Source organism: Amphiura filiformis, chromosome 7 (assembly GCF_039555335.1).
Source record: "Amphiura filiformis chromosome 7, Afil_fr2py, whole genome shotgun sequence".
In the NCBI taxonomy this organism is placed as follows: domain Eukaryota; kingdom Metazoa; phylum Echinodermata; class Ophiuroidea; order Amphilepidida; family Amphiuridae; genus Amphiura; species Amphiura filiformis.
This window is the reverse complement of record NC_092634.1, coordinates 63,157,869-63,179,106: the sequence shown is the minus strand read 5'-3', so window position 1 is coordinate 63,179,106 and position 21,238 is coordinate 63,157,869. Positions and strand designations below refer to the sequence as shown.

Sequence of the window (21,238 nt, the reverse complement as noted above, 5' to 3'; positions counted from 1 at the left end):
CATCACCAACACCGTGCCTTTTATCAACTCTGTCAGATCACAACAACTACGATTCCTGGGACATATCCTGAGGATGCAGGAAGATGAACCATGCAGAAGATATGCTCTTTACACCCCATTACATGATAAAAGAAGACCTGGAAGGCAAAGAACATCCTACTTGTCTTACGTGCAAAAACTATTGGGGGATTTCGACAACTTTCTACTGCCAGATGCCATTTCCACTTTGGATTCAGATCGTAGTACATGGAGAAATTTTGTAGTCGCCTGCTTCGAAGACGAATGAAATGAAATGTTGCCAATTGAATTCACTTTTTCCCCCGAAGCCAATACTTCTGCAAGTTGCCATTGCCAGGAATTGAACCCAGGACCAGTACATTTACCAGAGGGGAGCACCCTTACCATTAGGCCATGTTCACCATACTTTGAAGTATAATATTTGAGAGGTAAAACATGCATTCATAACCTCATGAATAATCATGATGCGTGTGATCATATTTTATTATTTGTAGAAATGCGAAAGCATATGGAGGTTATTGATATCTCACAACGGACAGTGAAGTGTGTAATTGTTCCAATGTCGCGCACAAATAACCTGCATTTGTGTATTGTTTTTTAACAAGCAAACGTGCACATAATCACTGTGAGTAAGCCTGCATACTTGTTTATCGCGTATTAAATGCGTATTAAAACAGTGAATGGAATATACATTTTCAGTAGTCTTTTGAGCAAAAAATTGTGTTATGTTCATGAAACAAATAATTTGTAAAATGGTGGTGATGAACAACAATAATAACTTTGTACCATCATATCATATAGTCATATTTACATGAAATCGTCAGGTTTATGTTGGGCCTCAGTGTTGACATCAGCCCATAAACAAACCCCTCCGATTTCCCGCAATGATCTCAAAACAGGTACTGCATAGTTCTGCAATGACCTCAAAACAGGTACTGCATAGTTACTATTGTCTAAACATATGGCTTGATTTTTCTTCCCATCCAGATAAGGGTGATGAAGCTATCAACCTTGGTGAATACTCCCAGTCCCCAGTGTTGGATACGGATGGTGAGACCATTACATTGACATACACAGATGGAGATGTGTGTAATGGTGTAAAGAAACACAGTACCATAATAACATTTATTTGTGCTCCAGGTAAGGTATTACAAGTCTTTATAGCAATACGCTTTTTAGGTATTTTTCTTTGAACTGTAATTGAAATAGTATTTCTATTGGGTTTTTAATAGTATTTTTTTAATGATTTTATTGAATGTGTATCATCATTCTCTCAAACTTTTGAAGGTTGTATAGAGCTAATAATGCTTGTAAAACTGATAAAAAAATTTACATAGCTTATGCAAGCAGCAGCATCACCTTTCTTCCAATGAGAGTCGCCATGTTTTTATATGTGATGTCATTTTGGATAAGTCTTAACAGCCATATGCATAATATTTACGTAGCCTCCCCTGTGGCATCATCATTTTTCTGCTTTCTGTAAATGGCGTATAATACACAGGTAATGCATTGTGCTGTCCTCGCCTTCTTGCGTTGCATTGGTATAGAAGTTCTGCCAACCAGTAGAATGGGCATAACAAGCCATGTGTGAGACCATGGCCCGGCCAACAGTTTGTGCCTACATGTAACACAGGTCGTATTACACACAAAATTTTCATTTTGTGATCCTTATGACCAGACGGATAATTTGATATGCTAATGAGTGAAATTGGAGCATGTTTAATTTTTGACCCGTGTATAACCCTATGGGTTCATTTCTGGGGTCATTTTGAAGGTCATAGACTCAAAATAATGCTTGCTTGGATTTAGCAGGTCCAAATTAGTAAAGATACCTAGGTGATCAACCTTTACTAACAATGCCTTACAAAATCTGAATTATTGAAATTTTGTGTAGTCTATTAGTTGAGCAGCCTTACTTGTATGGTTTTGTATGGTATACTTAACCCCAACTCCCTCGCTGCTTTTTGCCTAAGTGGAAGGAAAGAAGGAAAGAGGAAGGAAGGAAGGAAGGAAGGAAGAAGATGAAGAGAAAAGTTGGTTTCCCTGCCGACATTGATCAAATGTGATTTATCAGCAACAAATTTTTCAACAAATCTTTGCAGGTGATCTAGAGAGTCGCCCTCTCTTGTACGCGCATAAATCAGAAGACAGCTGCCTGTATGAGTTTGAATGGCGTGCTGCCTGCGTGTCCACTTGGCAGAAAGTATGGAACTGACTGTATGGTGTTTGATGACGATGCAGGTAGGGATATTTTTAATATTCACTTTGTTTACTTTTAAATTATCAAAATTTGCGAGAATCTAAACAGATTCTCTCGGCAGCTTACGTAATTGGGCTATTCCATTTAAAATCCACACTACCCCTGTGGAAGATTTAGCTAATGTATACATGGTAAAGCCATAATACAGAGGGAGTATGGGTTTCAAAATGATTAACTCTGACCAATTACATTTGAAAACTATACTCCCCTGTGGAAGATATTTCCAAAATCTTCCACAGGGGAGTGTGAATTTTAAATGGAAGAGCACAATCTACCCCTGATGTGTGTTTATATTGGGCTATTCCATTTGAAATCTTCCATCCCCCTGTGGAAGATTTAAGAAAAGTCTTCCATAGAGGGAGTATGTTTTTCAAATGGAATTAGCTGGGATTAATCATTTTGAAACCCATACTGCCCCTGTATTATGGCTTTACCTATATCTTCCCCATCTGGAGTGAGTATTTCAAATAGAAGTTACCCTATTGTCTTTTCTATTTGAAACCCATACTCCCTCTGTGGCAGACTTAAACTAACTCTTCCACAGGGGGAGTGTGGATTTTAAATGGAATAGCCCATTTCATTATACATTTGAAGTTTATTCATTCATTCTCTCAATTTTTATATTACTTCTGTACTAGGTAATTTTTTATTACTTCTGTGGTCCGAGCTGTGCGCCAAGCGTACACACGAGTGTACACACAGATGAGATAAACAATCACGCACGCTGATTGGCTGATAAATGCACTTGACAACAAGTCGGTTGACCCATTGATTGTCGGCGTGGCGCGTAGGTGACCGTGTCACTTCTATGCGATCGCAATTCACTAGCGCGTACATGGACCACAGACGTAATAAAAAATTAACATACATGTAAGTACACCCCAACATCTTTCTCCTTTATTACCATATCTAGGATTCTCGTTTGACCTCAACCCGCTGAAGAAAGAAAGTGGTAGCTACTGGAGCAATTCCACCAATTATGAATTCTACCTTAATGTATGCGATAAGGTACACAATACCAAATGTGATGAGACCACAGACCCTGGGCCTGGAGCATGTCAACAGGCAAAGGAAGGGTGAGTATCATAGAAATTAAGCAAGGAGAGCTTGGACTGACTCCGCCATTTTAATTTAAGAAATTAATCGGAAAACTGCTTTGCAATTGTCAATGTTTAGTAGTACTTCTTATGTTGAAAATTATAATAGTAAACAGAATTATATGTCCCAAATCACAAATTTGGTTTCATTCCATTCATTTTTGGAGCACCCTCTTATGAGAGGGGCCCCTTATTTGGCTTGGAATGACATTTTGCTTCCATTTTTTGTTTTGCTAGATTTACTTCGCATTTATTTTGTTTAAAAGTATGTATGTAGAATAAATAACACAATTTTCTTGGTTTTTATTTTATTACTGTTTATTAAGTAAAGTAGAATACAAAAGTAAAAAATAGGAAACTACCTTGAAGTATATAAAATTGGGCGAGCTTTCGGCCATAGGCCTTTTACTGTTACTAAATAAAGTAGTTTGATATACAGCAGAACTTTACACTTGAAATACAAAATTAATGATGGCCTTTTGCCATGCTAGAAACACATAAAATACCATATACCATTGTTGTTGTAACTTGATTCCCTCCTTCAAAGGAGCACCAAGTATTGCCTGCTGATACGTCTATGGTCGGCCGAAAACCCTTCATATCGTGGAGCTGCTATTTCATTTCATTTCATTTCATTTTATTCGCCAGAAAAACATTAAAAAATACATATATTGCACATTTATAAGCACTACATCAAAAACAATTAGATATTTAAAAACGATTAAATATAAGCCCCTTGAATAAGTTCATCAGGACTGCTAGATAACATACCAATGGTAAACCGCTTCACAAGTACAACAATTCACTCCCTCTCCAGACGTCCCACCCCCGATCGGAGGACCCCCTCAGCAACACGACAAACCAGCAACACCCCCACCCCCATCTCCAGAGTGCACAGCTCCTCACAGCAGCCAGCCACACACATGACCTAGTGGTCATGTCCCTTCATAAACAAGTCCGCCATCATAGATCACGCGTCACATCAAAACCAAAGCATCGATTGGAAGAGACCTGGGCTAACACCAATAACGGTGATGAAGGGACACACTCACCAAATCATGCATTTGACCAACCACCGCAAAGTCCGCACACTCCGGAACGAGAGTAGGACTGCCGCCAGCCCAGCATCACCAATGGCGTCCCCCGACCGGAAGATGAGATATCCAAAACGCGAGCAAACTACCGAACCCCAAAAACAAAATTCACCAATAGTACTACATGTATATAAGCACTACATATGTGTACATCCACATCAAAACGATGCACCCGTCGGCCGCCACACATGTTCCATTCCACATAAACAGCCAGGGACGAATACCAGACTCGTCCCAAGCCGAAGCCGCCCCAAGCCATACCGAAGTCACCTGATTCAGGAATACAGAAACATATTCCCAAACCATGCGACCCGGGATGACCCGAAGCGACCCCCACCCGAGACAAGCCCGGCACCCACCCCAGCTATCATGTGAAACAAGACACATGCAGCAACCGACAAATGCACCGCCCCGATATGGATGTACACATATGGGAATTGAGCAACATGGCCTGCTGGGCAGATAACAGCAACCAACAAATTGACAAAACAGGACGGAAAACAAGAGAACCCTGGCAGGGAAAGCCAAACAGTGACAAGAAGTCAACTTTCAAAGTGGCTAACCGTATGGCTCTCTACAAACACAAAACAACAAAAAGGGCTGAGAGACCCCCCCAGGATGAAGAGCAAAACTCCCACCAGGCCAGGCAGCTCATATGAACATCTAAAAATGTAAATAAAATATTATGTAAAATTATAAAAAGAACAAGAATACAAAAGTACAGAAAGGATATTGAACAGTTATTGCACCCAAAAAGGTAAAAAAGAAATCAGGATTAGCTCTGGACCTGCCAGCTGATTTCATTTAATATTTTTTTGTACTTTGTAAAAAACTAGGAAGACTCGTCAAGAGTTGGTCCTTGACATGAGAGGGTAAATTGTCAAAATAAACGGGAAATCTATTAAAAACTGTGAATTTAAAACTGTCAGTTCTGGCATATGAATGATGAAACTTAAGAGTGTCTGCATGACGCAAATTAATCTTGATATATTTTAAGGGATCAACATCGTACACACCACAAAGACACTTGGTAACATAGGCAATGGCAAGATATGTATATCTGTTCTCCAGTGAGGTGAGACTAATGAGGCGCTCATTATAAGACAGCTCGCCCCTAGGTGTGGCTTACTATTCTAATTGCTGTTATGACATTTGAAGCATTAATACTGATTTGGCATGAAAATTATCTTCAAACAAAGGTATTTCTCCCGATCCCGATTCAGAACCAGTCTGACCGAAATCGACCTGACCTAATCTGTACATCCTTTCTGAAGATGATTTTGGTATTTTCTTCCAAAGGGAACAAAGCTGGATCATCGGCAAGGCTAACACTTCGTTAGAATACTATGATGGGGTCATAAAGCTGACTTATGACCAGGGACAACAATACCACACAAAGGAAGGACAAGCACAAAAGTTCAGAAAGGTATTTTATAAATTGAGGGTAAGTGCAATAAGGCCTGTCTGCATTTATAGCTGCCAGATGATATATTTTTAGATTTGTACAATTATAGAATGCAGAAATTGTAATATATCTATAGGGCAGCTATTGCAGATAGGGCCTGCTTGCACTAACCCTTCGAAATTTGTAATTTTTGTAAAGCGCGGTTCAAAAAATTGAAAAGTCACCCAATTTTTCTCTTAACCATTGGTTTCTATGGGACAGGAAACTATCGGAAGTCGCGGAAGCAAATGCTGAAAAGTTGCTCAGATTTTTTCATAATCATTGGTCTCTATGGGACAGGAATTGTCCAAATTCGAGGAGAAAATTGACAAAAGTTGCCCATTTGGGCTACCAAATCGTGGGTTTGGCAACCCTGCCCTGGACTCAGAAAAGTACATTAATTGTTAGGCTTTACGCGCTCAACGCAGCAGCCACTAAAATGCAAGAAATCTCAAAATCACAAATTTAAAAACAAGGGAAGTAGTTCAATCAAAAGTAGCAGACTGCAAAACATTTGACACACAAACATTGGGCTATTCCATTTAAAATCCACACTACCCCTGTGGAAGATTTTGAAAATCCACAGGGGGAGTATGAATTTCAAATTGAACAAACACATTAGGCAGCTTCATTTGAATTGTATACACCCTCTGAGAAAGATTCAACCTGAATCTCCCACAGAGGGAGGGTGAGTTCCAAATAGAGTTGGTTAATGTATTAATTCCATTTCAACAACTCTTCCTATACCTTTGTACAGGAGCCAATCGTTGTTAAGCGGTGATGAATACACACTTTTACTGAAGCGTATCTGTGAACGCGAAGTGAGACTACAGCGTTACGCGAGAGCGCGTAAAATTCGTCATGCCTGGAACCTTTGTGCGTATGCAAGCTTACAAGTTGAATTCAGTATTTTTCAGGTAGCGGCTAAACTTTGCCGTTTTATTCTGTAGTTTTATTGCTGATATTAACAGAGAAATCATCGAAGTTTTTGTAAGACTTAGTGACAATGATTAACTGACATTTCCTCCTAAAATAATCGTGGATTATACGATCTTTAGCCTCTTTTCGTTGTTGAAAGGGATTCAATCATGTTTCACCGTTGTTCATCACCGTTTAACAACTCGCGTCCGGCGCGTCTGCGTGGTTTACTTCGCAAGGGCAGCTAAAATGCCCTCGCGGAGTAAACCACGCAGACGACGCTGTGCCGCATTGTTGTTAAGCGGTGATGAACAACGGTGAAACATGGTTGAATCCCTAATTGAAATTCATACTCCCCCTCTGTAGATATTTCCAAAATTTTCAACAGGGGTAGTGTGGATTTTAGATGGAACAGCCCATTACTATTTTAACTATAATTCATAACGTGATGTTTATTTGTTTGTTTGTTTGTACTTTTTTGTAAATACAATAAAAACTTGATCAGCTGTTGTTTAAACTTTTTACCCACACTATTTTCTGTTCCAATTCCAGTGACACCTCATGCATATTGTCCTGGGTAGGATTAGTGTTCTCTAGAGGGGCATGAAAACTAGCACCGTAGCTGATTTTTCAAAGTAATATGCTAGTAATACCAGGGAAGAACAGATTGGGAAGTGTCACTCTATAATAAAAGTAATAAAACTATGGAAGCCGCCATTGCCCTGCCATCGCGTAGGCCTGGAACACTACTGCGACTTCTACCGGCTGCATTGCGCCTATGCTCCGCGCTCAAGTAATAAATTTTCCCCTAAAAATCACGGCTTGCTGCATCCAAGGTTAGGCTTTTCCAAGCCTGCTACAGTGTATTTTTTATCAAATGTTGAACAGCTGTTTTTAATACTTTTATTAATATTTTTAGCGCATCCATGAACTTAATTTATTCAATACATCAAATCGACCAACAATCCTGCTATCCAGGCCAATATTTATACAAGAAAAATACTGTTACAATCACGAAAATTAACCTAAATTTTGCGCTTACACGTAAGACTTGCCGATAGTCTATTCAGATATCGTTGTCAAGCTCGAGGTGATTGACCCCCCATGATTGACCGTCGGGAACGCGTACTGTTATGCATAGTCATGGTGCTGGGCGTGTTCGGGGGTGCCAGCACCCCCTTTCCAAGATGGCGGCCTCCATGCGTGTACCGGGGGTACTGGCAGGAATCGCCGGTTAGATCAAGCTGGGATTGAAAAGAACATGGGGATCAGCGAAATTTACTGTCAGGGGCCTGGTAATACCTATTTCAATGCATCCAAAGGTCCAGGCCAATGAGATGTCACAGGTGTTGGAGTAGATATTAATAGTATTTTGTCACGGTTTTATTTTTCCAGACGGAAATTGCATTTCTTTGCGATCCAAACAAAGGTATCGGTGAACCAGAGTATCAGTCGGAAGCTAACGATACCTATCAATTCAAATGGCACACTAAATATGCATGTCCTAAACAACCTGTAGAGTGTATTGTCACAGATGAGGACACACATGAACAGTACGATTTATCAAGGTATGTATGTCCTAAACAACCTGTAGAGTGTATTGTCACAGATGAGGACACACATGAACAGTACGATTTATCAAGGTATGTATGTCCTAAACAACCTGTAGAGTGTATTGTCACAGATGAGGACACACATGAACAGTACGATTTATCAAGGTTTGTGCATTTTTATTCAATCAATCTTTATTTTAAAAACAAATTAAAACAAAATCCTGTCATTGTTTGATTTTGGACCTTTTAAATGCAACAAATGTTGGATTAAAGCCATAATGTGCGATTTGTACCACAGCAACGCCGTCAATTTTTCTTGTGTTTCTACTTTTTGCATGATTGTAATGGCCAATGGTCTACTAAAATACCATGTGAAAAACTAAGCATGAAGCGCTTAAATACCAGTAAAATTTAGAACTTTTTATCATAAAATGGAGGTTCCCCAGTTTTATTCTTCTGTTGAGTTCCACAGTGAAGCGGCAAAATGGGTTTCTTTCATTTTACCTCATTATTTCGGCTTAAAATGATCAGAATCTTGACTACAGGCTAAGAGTATATTCATCATTTTAATATCATGTTATTTTGATAATTGGTTATAAAAGAGATTAGAAAATATGTTTTCCAAAAATTGTATTGCATAACCTGAAATTAGTCTTTATACAAGTCTTTGGGCTTGAATACAAGTCTTTGGGGTTGAATACAAGTCTCTGGGCTTGATTGTTACAGCGTACCGGAAACTCATAATGGCATGATTTTAAACCAATAATGATTTTACTTGTTGACAGTTTATCAAAGGCTCTGGAAGAGGAGAACTGGTCATTTGTTGATGATGCCACCGACCCATCAGTCCGGACCAAATATTATATCAATGTGTGTCGATCTATAAACCCTGTGAACGGATGTGCGGCTAATGCTTCTATATGTAAGGCTACGTTCACTAATAACGAGGTAAGAAGTCAGGAAATTGATGATAATGATGATGATGATGACGGTGGTGATGATGATGATTATGACAGTAATGATGGTGGTGATGATGATGACTATGATGACGACAACGACAAAGATGGTAATGGTTATGATGATGATTTAGATGATGATGATGACGATAATAATGGTTATGATGATGATGATGATGATGATGATGACGATGGTAATGGTTATGATGAAGATGATGATGATGATGATGACGACCACGATTGATGATGATGACGACGGCAACAACAATAATTAATAACAACAATGATGTGAAGAAGACAGTGATTGATGATGATGATGATAACAATGATGATAACAAAGATGATGAAGAAGTGTTGAGAGAAGCAATGAGACAGATCTGTTCAGTTAAGAATATATGGACATTCAACACAAATTCTGCTTAACGATTGCACATCTAAAAGTATTTTACTAGTTAGAATAATACAAGAACAGCAAATTGGTGAATTTTTTAAAAACATTTTAGTCCAATGAATTGGGACTTTGTATATAGCATGCCTCACTACAGAAGGAATACATAGACTGGTAGAGTTAACACCCCTGTCCAATTTTTGGTGCAAGATATTCACAAGTTAGACAAGTATAAGGACCCAATTGAGCAGGGGGGCGGCCAAGATTGACTGAATTTTGACGTCGTCATTGGTTTAACACGTAAACACAAAAATGTCTCAAATAATTCCAAAAGTGTATGTATATTATCAAGCACTATTTCATCAGTCTAAATCTGTTGAGGTTCGACAGTGAACCTCATTGTAAGTACTGTTTTTTGAATTTTTTGTATGAATAATGCACAATATATACTTAAAATTTCCCCATGTGAACCAATGTATACGTGGTGTAACGGTTAGTATCCTAGCCTGCCATGCAAGTGGTCTGAGTTCAATTCCCACTCCTGGCAATGATAATTTGTTTTCTTCACATTCATTTTGAATCCAAAATTATTTATTTTCATGTGAAAATGTATACATTGCACTGGGAAATATATTTTGTGCATTTTTTTCTGTAACGGGCCAATAGAGCATAAAACGCACCTCGGCTCGGGGCGTCCAACGTCCAGGACAGTGTTGCCGTCATATTGTCTTGTTTTGTTTACGCTATTGGCTGTTGCCGCATTAAATGACTGTCGGCCACCATCGTCTGCAATTGAGATAATGATCCTCATTTTGGCCTGCTTTATTTATTCCCAGGAGACCATAAGCATACCAAACCTTGGCATCGCTAGATCACGTCCGACCGTGGAAAGTTCCGGCCACATAAAGCTTAAGTACGTCAGCGGTAGTGAGCTCACAGTTAACGGTGTGACGAAGAAGATTGAGAGTCATTTGCATTTTAGTTGTAGAAAAGGAGAATTGGTAAGCTTACACAGGTTTTCATCTTTCATTCAATCTGAGGGAGTTTTCAAAGGGAGGCAATGTATTACACTCTAAGGACATCATCTCATCAGTTGAATTTTAACAAAAGGTGTAAAACTAAATTGATAGACTTTGTCAGATGTGTGATTTAAACAAGCTTGAGGATGAATTTAATTTTTGTCTCGTTTGTCGTGTCTATAAGGCTCGAAGAGAAACCCTCTTGCTATCATGCATTACACGTCTGGCAAAATCCAAACCGCAATAAATTTTTCTACCAATGTAAATGTATCAGTAAATTTTGCCAAATTCTTGTATACTGCATTTTGTATAAAGTCCTCCAAGGACAATACTGTATAATTTTTGTTTTTCTCCATGGGCCGGTGGCCTCAAGAGTTTATAAATAAACCTCACTGAGCATGTTTTGGCTTAGGAAATTGAAAGAGGAAAATACTGTCTAAGTTGAAATTTCTGTGGCATAAATTATTCCTTTTGTGTTCAGGTCAATGTAAGGAAGCTTAGATTTGCAAATTTAAACGCATAAATGAAACGGTTCAAAATTGGCAAAAGTGAAATGGATCAAAATTGGCAAAAGTGTGAAAAATTTTGTTTTTTGCATGACTGAAAGTAGATTTTATTTTCAGTAGATGGGCCAAATATGGTGAAAATACTCAGGAATGTTTTTTGCTAATATGCTTAAAAATAAGAGAGTTTGATTTTTTTAAATGTTTACCCTGCAATTTGATCCAACTGTTTTGGCATTCTGCAGAGTATATTAGCGTGTTTCTATTGGGACCATGTACCGGTAAAAAGACGGTAAAGGAATTAATTCTGCTCAATAGAAACTGACCTTCCCCGCTATTTACCGGTAAATAGGGGTGAGAGTTTACCGATAACGTTTTCCTTCTTGAAGGAAAATAGCGGGGACGCTTACCGGCGAACTCCAATAGAAACTCACTCCGTTCGATTGAATGCGCATACAGGAAGAAAAGCGGAAGTTGAGTCGTGAAATTGACCTCTGCTTCGTCAATGAGCTAGCTTGTTTATACTTATTATTCCGTTCACAAAAATTCATAGGCCTAATAACATTTGACTCACTTGCTAATAATAAAATAGCAGAAAAATATTCATAATGTATTATACATAAATTGATGCTAAATATTTAACACAAGTTACGATTTATGACCCTAGTAAAAGCCGCATAAAACAACAACAACATAACAGCGGATGAATCCATCTGTGCATTGGAAATATTACGGATCCGCGGCGGAGTGCTTCAGAACATTAGAAAGATTTCATTATTTTGATATTATGTTGTTGATGTTGTTACTATTCATTAAAACGCATATTAACTGAAATTAAACTGTAAAAGATCAAATTCTAAGACCTATTTTTTGCGTGCAACAATACTGAATAATCACAGTCGATATCAAAGAACTGAGGGGATTCCCCAATGGCGTGACGTAATGTTATACGAGAACAATTACAACGCTAATAAAAAACATATTCTTCAGTCTTTTCTCCAGTTTGCTACCTCATTTTTAGCCAACCAATTAAACAACGTGCAATGGAAACTAACCGTTATCCGTTTTTTGCCGCTATTTGACGGCGAACAGTTTTACCGGTAAAATGCAGGGGACTCAATAGAAACACGCTATATGTAAATTTGAACTCCTCTTTAATAAAAAGCATGATGAGGAAACAAGAATTACAGACTCGGAAAGTTGTGGGTCAAGTTTCAAAGTTAAGGTCTGAATAAACAAAATGGCACAGAAATCGTATAAATCAGGGGAGACCGTAACTCAGTAATTAGAATTCTCACTTCCGGTGGATGAGGTTCTGGGTTTGATTCCTGGCAGTGGAAAACTTGCTGGGATATTGCTTGGATATTAATCTGGAATAAATGAAAATCTGAATCTAATTGGCTTTGTATGTTGGTTAAAGTCAGACTTAGCCTCTTCCCATGGTGCACTTAAGCTGAATTTATACTCAATCGCTTTTGCAGAAAAGCGATTTTCACGCATGCTCAATGTTTACTTACATTTCCAGAGCGTCAAGCCGATCAATCGATTCAAATCGCGGAGGCAAAAGCGACGTCGCTTTTGCAAGTTGAAGAAATCTCAACTTCCCAGCGATATCGCTTGACACGTGAATGCGTCAACCAATCATATACAACCAACTGGATCTATTATTTTGCTAATTAATTTACCTTTCTCGATTTTTAACTTTTGATGATGAATTAATTCAAAGCAATAATTATTGACAGCAACTGATGTCTTAAAAATGTATTTTGTGGCATTTAGAATATTTTAATTGTCGTCTGCAATCGCTATCGCCGTGATAAGTATAAATGCAAAAGCGTCGATTTGGCGATTGCAAATCGCTTTTTCAAAAGCGATTAATCGCATCGCTCGGCGATCGAGTATAAATTCAGCTTTAGAGTTAGGTATATGAACCATTGAGAGAATTCCATCCTTAGGCGGGGACATTAAACCGCCGGTCCTATCATGTAGATGTAGACACACTGTCAGTTTTCGAGCGGAGTTCAAATGAACCCCAACGGAAAAAGGCTTCATAAAAGGCTTTCTTGGGTTGAGTTGACAATCCCGAATATATCATATCAAATGATTGACTGTCGTTTCTGTTCACTTACAGGGAAGCTCCCCTCGACTTCTAGAGAAGGTCAACGATTGGCTCTACAGTTTCATTTGGGAGACGGAAGCAGCCTGTCCTATCAATAGCAACACAGGTGATAAGTGTAGCGTCAAAGATCCCAACTCGGAATATTGGTTTAATCTACAGCCACTGATTAAGAAAGATGGATACTACGATGTGATGACAAAGGATAATAAGCACTTCCAGGTAATGGGTTTTTGGTGTTAAAAGGAGTGAAGGCCAGTGGTGTATAGCCAGCCCCCTGCCAAAAAAAAATGAAAGACACAATTGGGAAAATAAAGGAAAAGAAAAGGGAAAGGAGACAAAAGAATAGAGCGTTGAGATTGAGTATATGACTGACTTCAAATGTTGACAATATAGAATGCAGAAATTAATAAGCATATACACCTCTCAAATATCTATAGGGCAGCTATTTGGCTATTCCAGTTGAAATCCACACTCCCCCTGTGGAAGATTTTGGAAATATCTTCCACAGGGGGAGTATGTTTTTTAAATGTAATCGGTCAGGGTTAATCATCTTGAAACTCATACTCACCTGTATTGTGTTTTAACCTACATCTTCCACAACTGAAGTGAGTATTTCAAGTGGAAGTTACACAAATTTCTATTCTATATGAAACTCATACTCCCTCTGTCGAGGACTTAAGCTAAATCTTCCACAGGGGTAGTGTGGAATTTAAATGGAATAGCCCATTGTGGATTGGGCCATTTTCTAACCCCCTGTATACTAAACTTTCCCGACAGCTTAACATATGCAACGGAACAGCAGGAGATACAGGGTGTATGAAGGATAGCAGTGCTTGTATGCTAGGCGGTAAAGATCCTGTGAAGATTGGATCTGTAAATTACACCAAACCAGAGTTTTCAGATGATGGCCTTTTGACCTTGAACTATAAAGGTCAGCTAGACATAGATACTGGTAAGTATCTGTAACAGTTGTAAACAGGCCTCTAAAACATGTTCTGCTTTCTGTGAATGTGATGTGATGATGACAAGTGCTGAAAATTTTCTGTGAAATTACTGAAATATGTGCGTGTATCACTATCGCAAAGGATGAAGTCTTTAAGCGGGCCCTGGAAGCTCTCAGGGTTGAGATGCTCTCTGGTGCCATCTTGAGCCTAATTTTGGAACAGTTTTATATAAAAATTTACACCCTTTCTCACAAAAATTACAACTTGAACTTGAAATTTTTTTAAAGAAGTTTTCGGTGACTTTGAAGAATAAACCACTGGACCTATTCTGAAGGGCGAGGATTATTCACAGCTAATTTGAAAAACAATTTGGAAAAAAAAGAGGAAAAGATTACAGTTTGTTATCCTTAATATGCAAACCATTAGCTTGTGTTTACCTCTTCATCTATCACATATGTGACCAGCTCCAACAAAACCTGGAACAAGTCGCCAGACATGTTTTTGAGTTATAGGGCCTTTAAAGATGACATTCCCTTAAAAAAATTTGGAATTCTTAATTTCATGGTATTTGACTGTGAGACCAAGTGGACTTTCAAATCCTTGAAAGTACTTATTAGAAGCAATGTATTTAATCAATAAGTAACAGTTGAACTGTGATAATCCCTATTCAATCCCTTGTAAGGCAGAAAACTAATTGGCCCATTACTCAGAATAGCAATTTGAAAAAATATCAAAGTATCATTTACAAACTTATCCATGTCTTGAAAAGTATTTATGCTATTTATATAATTTTGGTATCATTCTAAAGCTTATTGTCTAATGCTTACATTTTTATTCAAATCATTAAATGTCAAAAATACGACTTGTTCCTGGTTTTGTCAGAACAGGTCACATATTATCAAACAAAGTTAGTGCAACTTTTAAAACCTTTTCTGTTTTACATAATGAAGCATGGGGACTGAATGCAATGATATGTAATACTATAAATTGGTCCAGATGTGTAAAACAAATACCTTTTTTACATTTTTACATTTCGTAAAATATTTTGCTAACTTATTTCAAAAAGCATTAGGGGAAACTGAATTTGTGGATCCTATATTACAAACAATATAATTTGTTGGGCAGGAAAAACCTCTTATGTGTTATTGGCCCCTCAACGTATTTAAAGCAAAACCTCCTATATTACCTCTTGGCAGTTTTGTTTTAAACATGGGCCACAAGTACAAAGGAGGTTTTTCCTGCCAAATGATGTTATCAAGATTGATAATATTAATTTGAAAAAGGTTTAGCGACCGCAAGCCGAAAGTTCACGTAAGTGAACTTTTTTGTTGTGAGAATAGTCATAAATTCATCAATATAGTATTATTTTTATTTACAATCTTTTTCACCAGATTCATATTACACAACAGAGATCACATTTCTGTGCCGGCATGACATATCAAAAGCCGACCAAGCACCAGAGTTTCTACGTAATGAGGGGTTGAACTATATCTTCAATTTTGAGACCCCATTGGCCTGCCTACCGGAATCTGTGGATTGCCTGGTGTCAGATATGCATGGCAACCAGTATGACCTTTCACCTCTTGCAAAGGAGTCTGGGAATTGGGAAGCAGTGGACACAAGAGAGGGCAAGGAACATCTGAGTTATCATATCAATGTGTGTCGACCATTGAATGCTTTGAATTCTAAGGGTGGCAAAGATTCGGAGACTGTGCAGTGTCCCGGTAAGTATTTGATATTAACTCTTTCCACACTTTGCAGACGACAAGTTCCATTTTTTGTTTAAATTCAAAAATTTTGAAATTGTAAATTTTCATGACCATATTTGGAATCAGCATGAAAAATGCATCAAAATGAGTACAAACAAGCCTAGTATCGGTTCAGTGGTTCTTGAGATGGCTCCTCGATATTTTGAAAAATATCTCAAAACTTTTTTTGTTTAAACTCAAATTTTTGGAATTGTAAATTTTCATGACCATATTTGGAATCAGCATGAAAAATGCATCAAAATGAGTACAAACAAGCCTAGTATCGGTTCAGTGGTTCTTGAGATGGCTCCTCGATATTTTGAAAAATATCTCAAAACTTTTTTTGTTTAAACTCAAATTTTTGGAATTGTAAATTTTCATGACCATATTTGGAATCAGCATGAAAAATGCATTAAAATGAGTACAAATAAGCCTAGTATTGGTTCAGTGGTTCTTGAGATAGGTCTTTGATATTTTGAAAAAAATATCTCAAAACTTGGGATATTTACGTTGAGGCCTATGGCTAGCACGCAGAGCATTAAAAAGCATAGTATGTTATAGACGAATCCAACGAGCCAAGTCATGGTCAGGATTTGGTCGGACATCTTTGGGTAGCCGCTAGCACCAACCTGGTGTTTTGAGCGTCCAATTGTGCAAATAAAAGCCGCCTAATACCTAGAGAAGATGCAAGGACGAGGAGGGTTAATAGAATAATATATATAATAGAGATAATTCCGCAGGTAATCCCATCGCATCTATTCATACATAGTCCTTTTGTTCGCTACATTAATAAAGGTACATTAATGCATGATAGATACCGCGTGTAGTTACTCCGATTATTATGTATTAAGGCGTAAAACGGGTGATGGAATGCAGTTTAAAATTTCCGCCAAGGCCGAATCATTTCACATTTTGAGTGCATTGTAGCCAACGGCTACCCAACTAAAGGCTGCTAGTCAGGTGTAGGAATGTGTGAATTTAGATTCGTCTATAGCTTTGTGTGTCACTGTCTTCCTTATTTAATGTGACATGACCACTTAGACCAAAGTCAGACATTTTGAAAATTGGGTTTAATAGGCCTAAAAAATTGTTTGATTGGCGTAACATAAAAAAAATAGGGTATATAGGTCAGGATTTTTTTAAGGTAAAATACTACTAAATCTGATTTGCTTTTGCATACTAAAACATCACAAGACAGTTAAAAATACATGTTTTCTTTGTGGGAGATTAAGGTCATGTCTTCCATATGGGGGCATATAGATTTCAACTGGAGTAGCCCATTTGCCAACTGTTTTGTTTGTTTTCTCCATCAGGTGGACCAATTGGTGCATGCCAGACAGATTCAAGTGCAAACTCATCCCACAACATGGGTTATGTACAAGCCATGCCTGAGGCTGGCATAGATGGGTCACTTAGCATCAGATATGTGAATGGTGAGCTCTGTAATGGCACTTACTACAGAAGTACTAGGATCAACTTTGAGTGCTCCTCTACTCCGGTAAGTAACCCCGGGTGGGGTGGGGTGGATGACATGGGTTATGTACAAGCCATGCCTGAGGCTGGCATAGATGGGTCACTTAGCATCAGATATGTGAATGGTGAGCTCTGTCATGGCATGTACTACAGAAGTACTAGGATCAACTTTGAATGCTCCTCTACACCTGTAAGTAAACCCGGGTGGGGTGGGGTGGATGACATGGGTTATGTACAAGCCATGCCTGAGGCTGGCATAAATGGATCACTTAGCATTAGATATGTGAATGACGACCTCTGCCATGGCACTTACTACAGAAGTACTAGGATCAACTTTGAATGCTCCTCTACTCCAGTAAGTAAACCCCGGGGTGGGGTGGATGACATGGGTTATGTACAAGCCATGCCTGAGGCTGGCATAGATGGGTCACTTAGCATCAGATATGTGAATGGTGAGCTCTGCCATGGCACTTACTACAGAAGTACTAGGATCAACTCTGAGTGCTCCTCTACACCTGTAAGTAAACCCCAGGGTGGGGGTGGGGGTGGGGATGGATGACATGGGTTATGTACAAGCCATGGGGGATGACTTAGGTTATGTACATCCCAGCCATATCTGAGCCAGGCATACATGAACATGTCCACTAAAAATTGAAGTACTTTTAAATTGATTCAGACCTATCTTATTGGCTGAGAATTGATGAAAGAAACATTTTGGTGTTTAATTAATTTTAATCGGACGTTTCATTCCAGAGATATGGCCTTTCGAGTGTCACGGTTTTATATAGGGCTGCTACATGTAGAACATGTTAAAAAGTTTAAGTCCAAAATGGAATACTAACAGAAAGTACAATTTTAAGGTGTATTTATTAACTAGCGTTATCTGGAACATTATATTTGCTTATAACCACATGAAATAAGATCATCCTGAAAATGTAAACGATTTTGTTGACATACAACAAAAAATATAAGACCTCAAAACCCATGGTTTGTTTGGTGGAACCTCAAGTATGATCATATAGATGGCTGCCATGGAAAATATCTCCATAGAGGAGCTGAACAACAAGTGCCTTTTTTCAAATGAATTGCGGCAGTCTTAAACATTGTTCAATCTTTTAATGTCAGCACATTTTATCTTCAAAAATGATTATATTTCTTCATGATATAAGTTTGGTAACATTAATCACTACCAATTTTGAGAAATTTGCTCCAACTCAAAGGTTATCTTTACTACATTGAGCAATATACTGTGTGTGCATGGAAGCCATGATGTAGCATATCTAAAATGGACACGGTGGTCAGAAGTGCATAATTTGAGATGGGTTTCGGCAGGCTTAAACATTCTTTAATTTCTTAACATCCTGTACATTTTGTCTTCAAAAATAGTTAAATTTTATTAGTATATAAGTTTGCTTGTCTGAATCAATCCAAATTTGGAGATAATTGTGTTTCAACACCTGATGCACAGAATGGTATCACTTCAACCTGTTGTAGTTCTCATCTCATTAAATTTTTCTTTAAAAAAAGTTGATCTCTTCATAAAGAAAGGTCCTCTCTATTTACTGACCAATCAGGAAAAAGTTTGGTTAATGTTTTCTGGTGGAATCATGAATTTCTTTAAACACCCTGATATAGGCCTTCATTTTTTTTTACAACAAGTATGTACGCCATTTAACAGGCCTGGGATTTCCTGTATCGATCAGTTTCTGCATAGACAATACATGTGTGAGTGCACGCACACAGTAAATGGGAAATCGTTCTAGTGGCAACTGTATTGACAGTGGGCATCCCTACTATTATTGTCAGATATGTGAATGGTGAGCTCTGTCAACTTTGAATGCTTCATCAGTGGCAGTGGGGTATATCACATTTTGAGCCTTAACTCTTTAAGTGTCAACAGGATGAAGCGACACTGAATTAGACGGCAAGAGACAGGTGTTGAGTCCTCTCCATATGGGTGTCAACTGCAGAAGTTCCAAATTTTCTTTAAAAATTTAGAAATTTCGGAATTGTAAATTTTGATGACCATATTTGGAATCAGCATGAAAAATGCATTACAATGAGTACAAACAAGCCTAGTATTGGTTCAGTGGTTCTTGAGATATAGCTCATATATATCTTGATATTTTAAGAAAATATCTCAAATTTGTTTTGTTGAAGCCTAGCTATGGTGAAGCCTAGCTATGGCCAGCATGTGCAGCATGGCAGGTTAGAATAACAAATTATGAAGTCTACAAAAACAGATGAACTTTTGGGAACAGCCCATTAGTCAGAAGGGTTGGGTTTAGGCCGGGGGGTACTCAGTACAGGGACGTGCCGTAAATATGGGTAGCATTTTCAGCCTTTTGGTATATCAATGACCGACCCCTTTTTCAAAGCCTATTTTGGTATATGAATGGGTCCTTTTTTCAAAATGTTCTCAATTTTTCCTTAATCTAGCCAAAATTGTCAAAATTTCCCCAAAATTTGTAAAAAGTAAGACAATTTGGGTTAAATTCTGCCGAAAATTTTGACTTTTGGTATATCAATGGGTACAAATTTCTTGAAAAATTGGTATATTTATGGGTCCAATTTCAAATTCTCAGCGGCACGTCCCTACCAAAACCAAACTTGAGTCCCCCCCCGGGTGTTTAGGGCATTTTAGGTTAAGGTTAGGATTAGGATTAGGGATAAGGTTAGGGTTAGGATTAGCATTGGGGTTAGGGTTAAGGTAGGGTTATGGTCAGAGATAGGATTAGAGTTAGGATTAGGGCATAAGTTATAGGTTAGGTTAGGATAAGGCACCAGAAAAAAAATTGATCGATCTTTGGATCGACCGTCGATGCTGCTTCGATGCTTGTTATTAATGAACTAACAACTAATTAATCAGAATTAATGCTAAATTTACACTTTTAAATGTCAATACAGGCAAAGATTAATATGTTATCACAATTAATAATTGTCAAATAATTGATTTCATAAATAATAAGGATCGACCAAGCATCCATGGTCGATCGAAAGATCAAACTAATTTGTTTCTATTGCTTAAGGGTTAGGGTAAGTTCTTGAAACAGATTCATCAGGATCGTTCATAGTTCATAAGATTGATAAAGGTTCTTTTTCAGATCCAATAAAATGATACTACTCACTCAGAAATATTTCAATTCCTATCAGGAATCTTGTTCACTCTGGTACTGGTGTTTCTAGATGTTTTTAGATTAGGGTAAGGATTAGGATTTAGGGTAAGGATTAGGATTTATAAGTCATTGGGTTTTCAGACCAATGACGCTTCAGACTATCCATCTGTAACAGAACTTTCATTCCAATAAGTATGCTTGTTATTCTTCCACCTTGTAGGGGTCACCTGTTTTCCAGACTGAGACCCTGGATTGTGAGTACATCTTTACATGGGAGACACCTGCAGCATGCCCTATGAAGGTAAGCTCCACTGCAAAAATCATACTTCTGATTTTTCAGATTCCTTCAACACTTTGTGCTCCTGGAGCACAATATTCATGAATTTGCTCCTGGAGCATAATATTCATTAATTTGCTCCTGGAACACAATATGTGTCCTCGCCTCATAGCGGCACTATTCATTATTTTGTGTTCACATCATTTATTTGTGATCTTTGCATGTACTGTCGTGTCTAGCAAAATAGCCACTTTAAATGGACAGAAATCCTTCCTGACAGTTCTTACCAGTATTATTTAACTACTGGATCC

The 21,238-nt window shown here is 38.1% G+C and overlaps 1 protein-coding gene across 1 annotated transcript in view; it reads left to right on the top strand.

The window, feature by feature from the left end:
• The window catches only part of LOC140157451 (cation-independent mannose-6-phosphate receptor-like), an 86,376-nt gene that overhangs the window by 24,576 nt on the left and 40,562 nt on the right, over positions 1-21,238 (top strand). Inside the window, 13 exon segments of the mRNA XM_072180653.1 lie at positions 1,006-1,158; positions 2,121-2,199; positions 2,201-2,259; positions 3,192-3,354; positions 5,769-5,895; positions 8,227-8,399; positions 9,170-9,332; positions 10,565-10,729; positions 13,382-13,588; positions 14,147-14,321; positions 15,705-16,037; positions 17,375-17,559; positions 20,871-20,951. Coding sequence (XP_072036754.1) covers positions 1,006-1,158; positions 2,121-2,199; positions 2,201-2,259; positions 3,192-3,354; positions 5,769-5,895; positions 8,227-8,399; positions 9,170-9,332; positions 10,565-10,729; positions 13,382-13,588; positions 14,147-14,321; positions 15,705-16,037; positions 17,375-17,559; positions 20,871-20,951 — 2,063 coding nt within the window.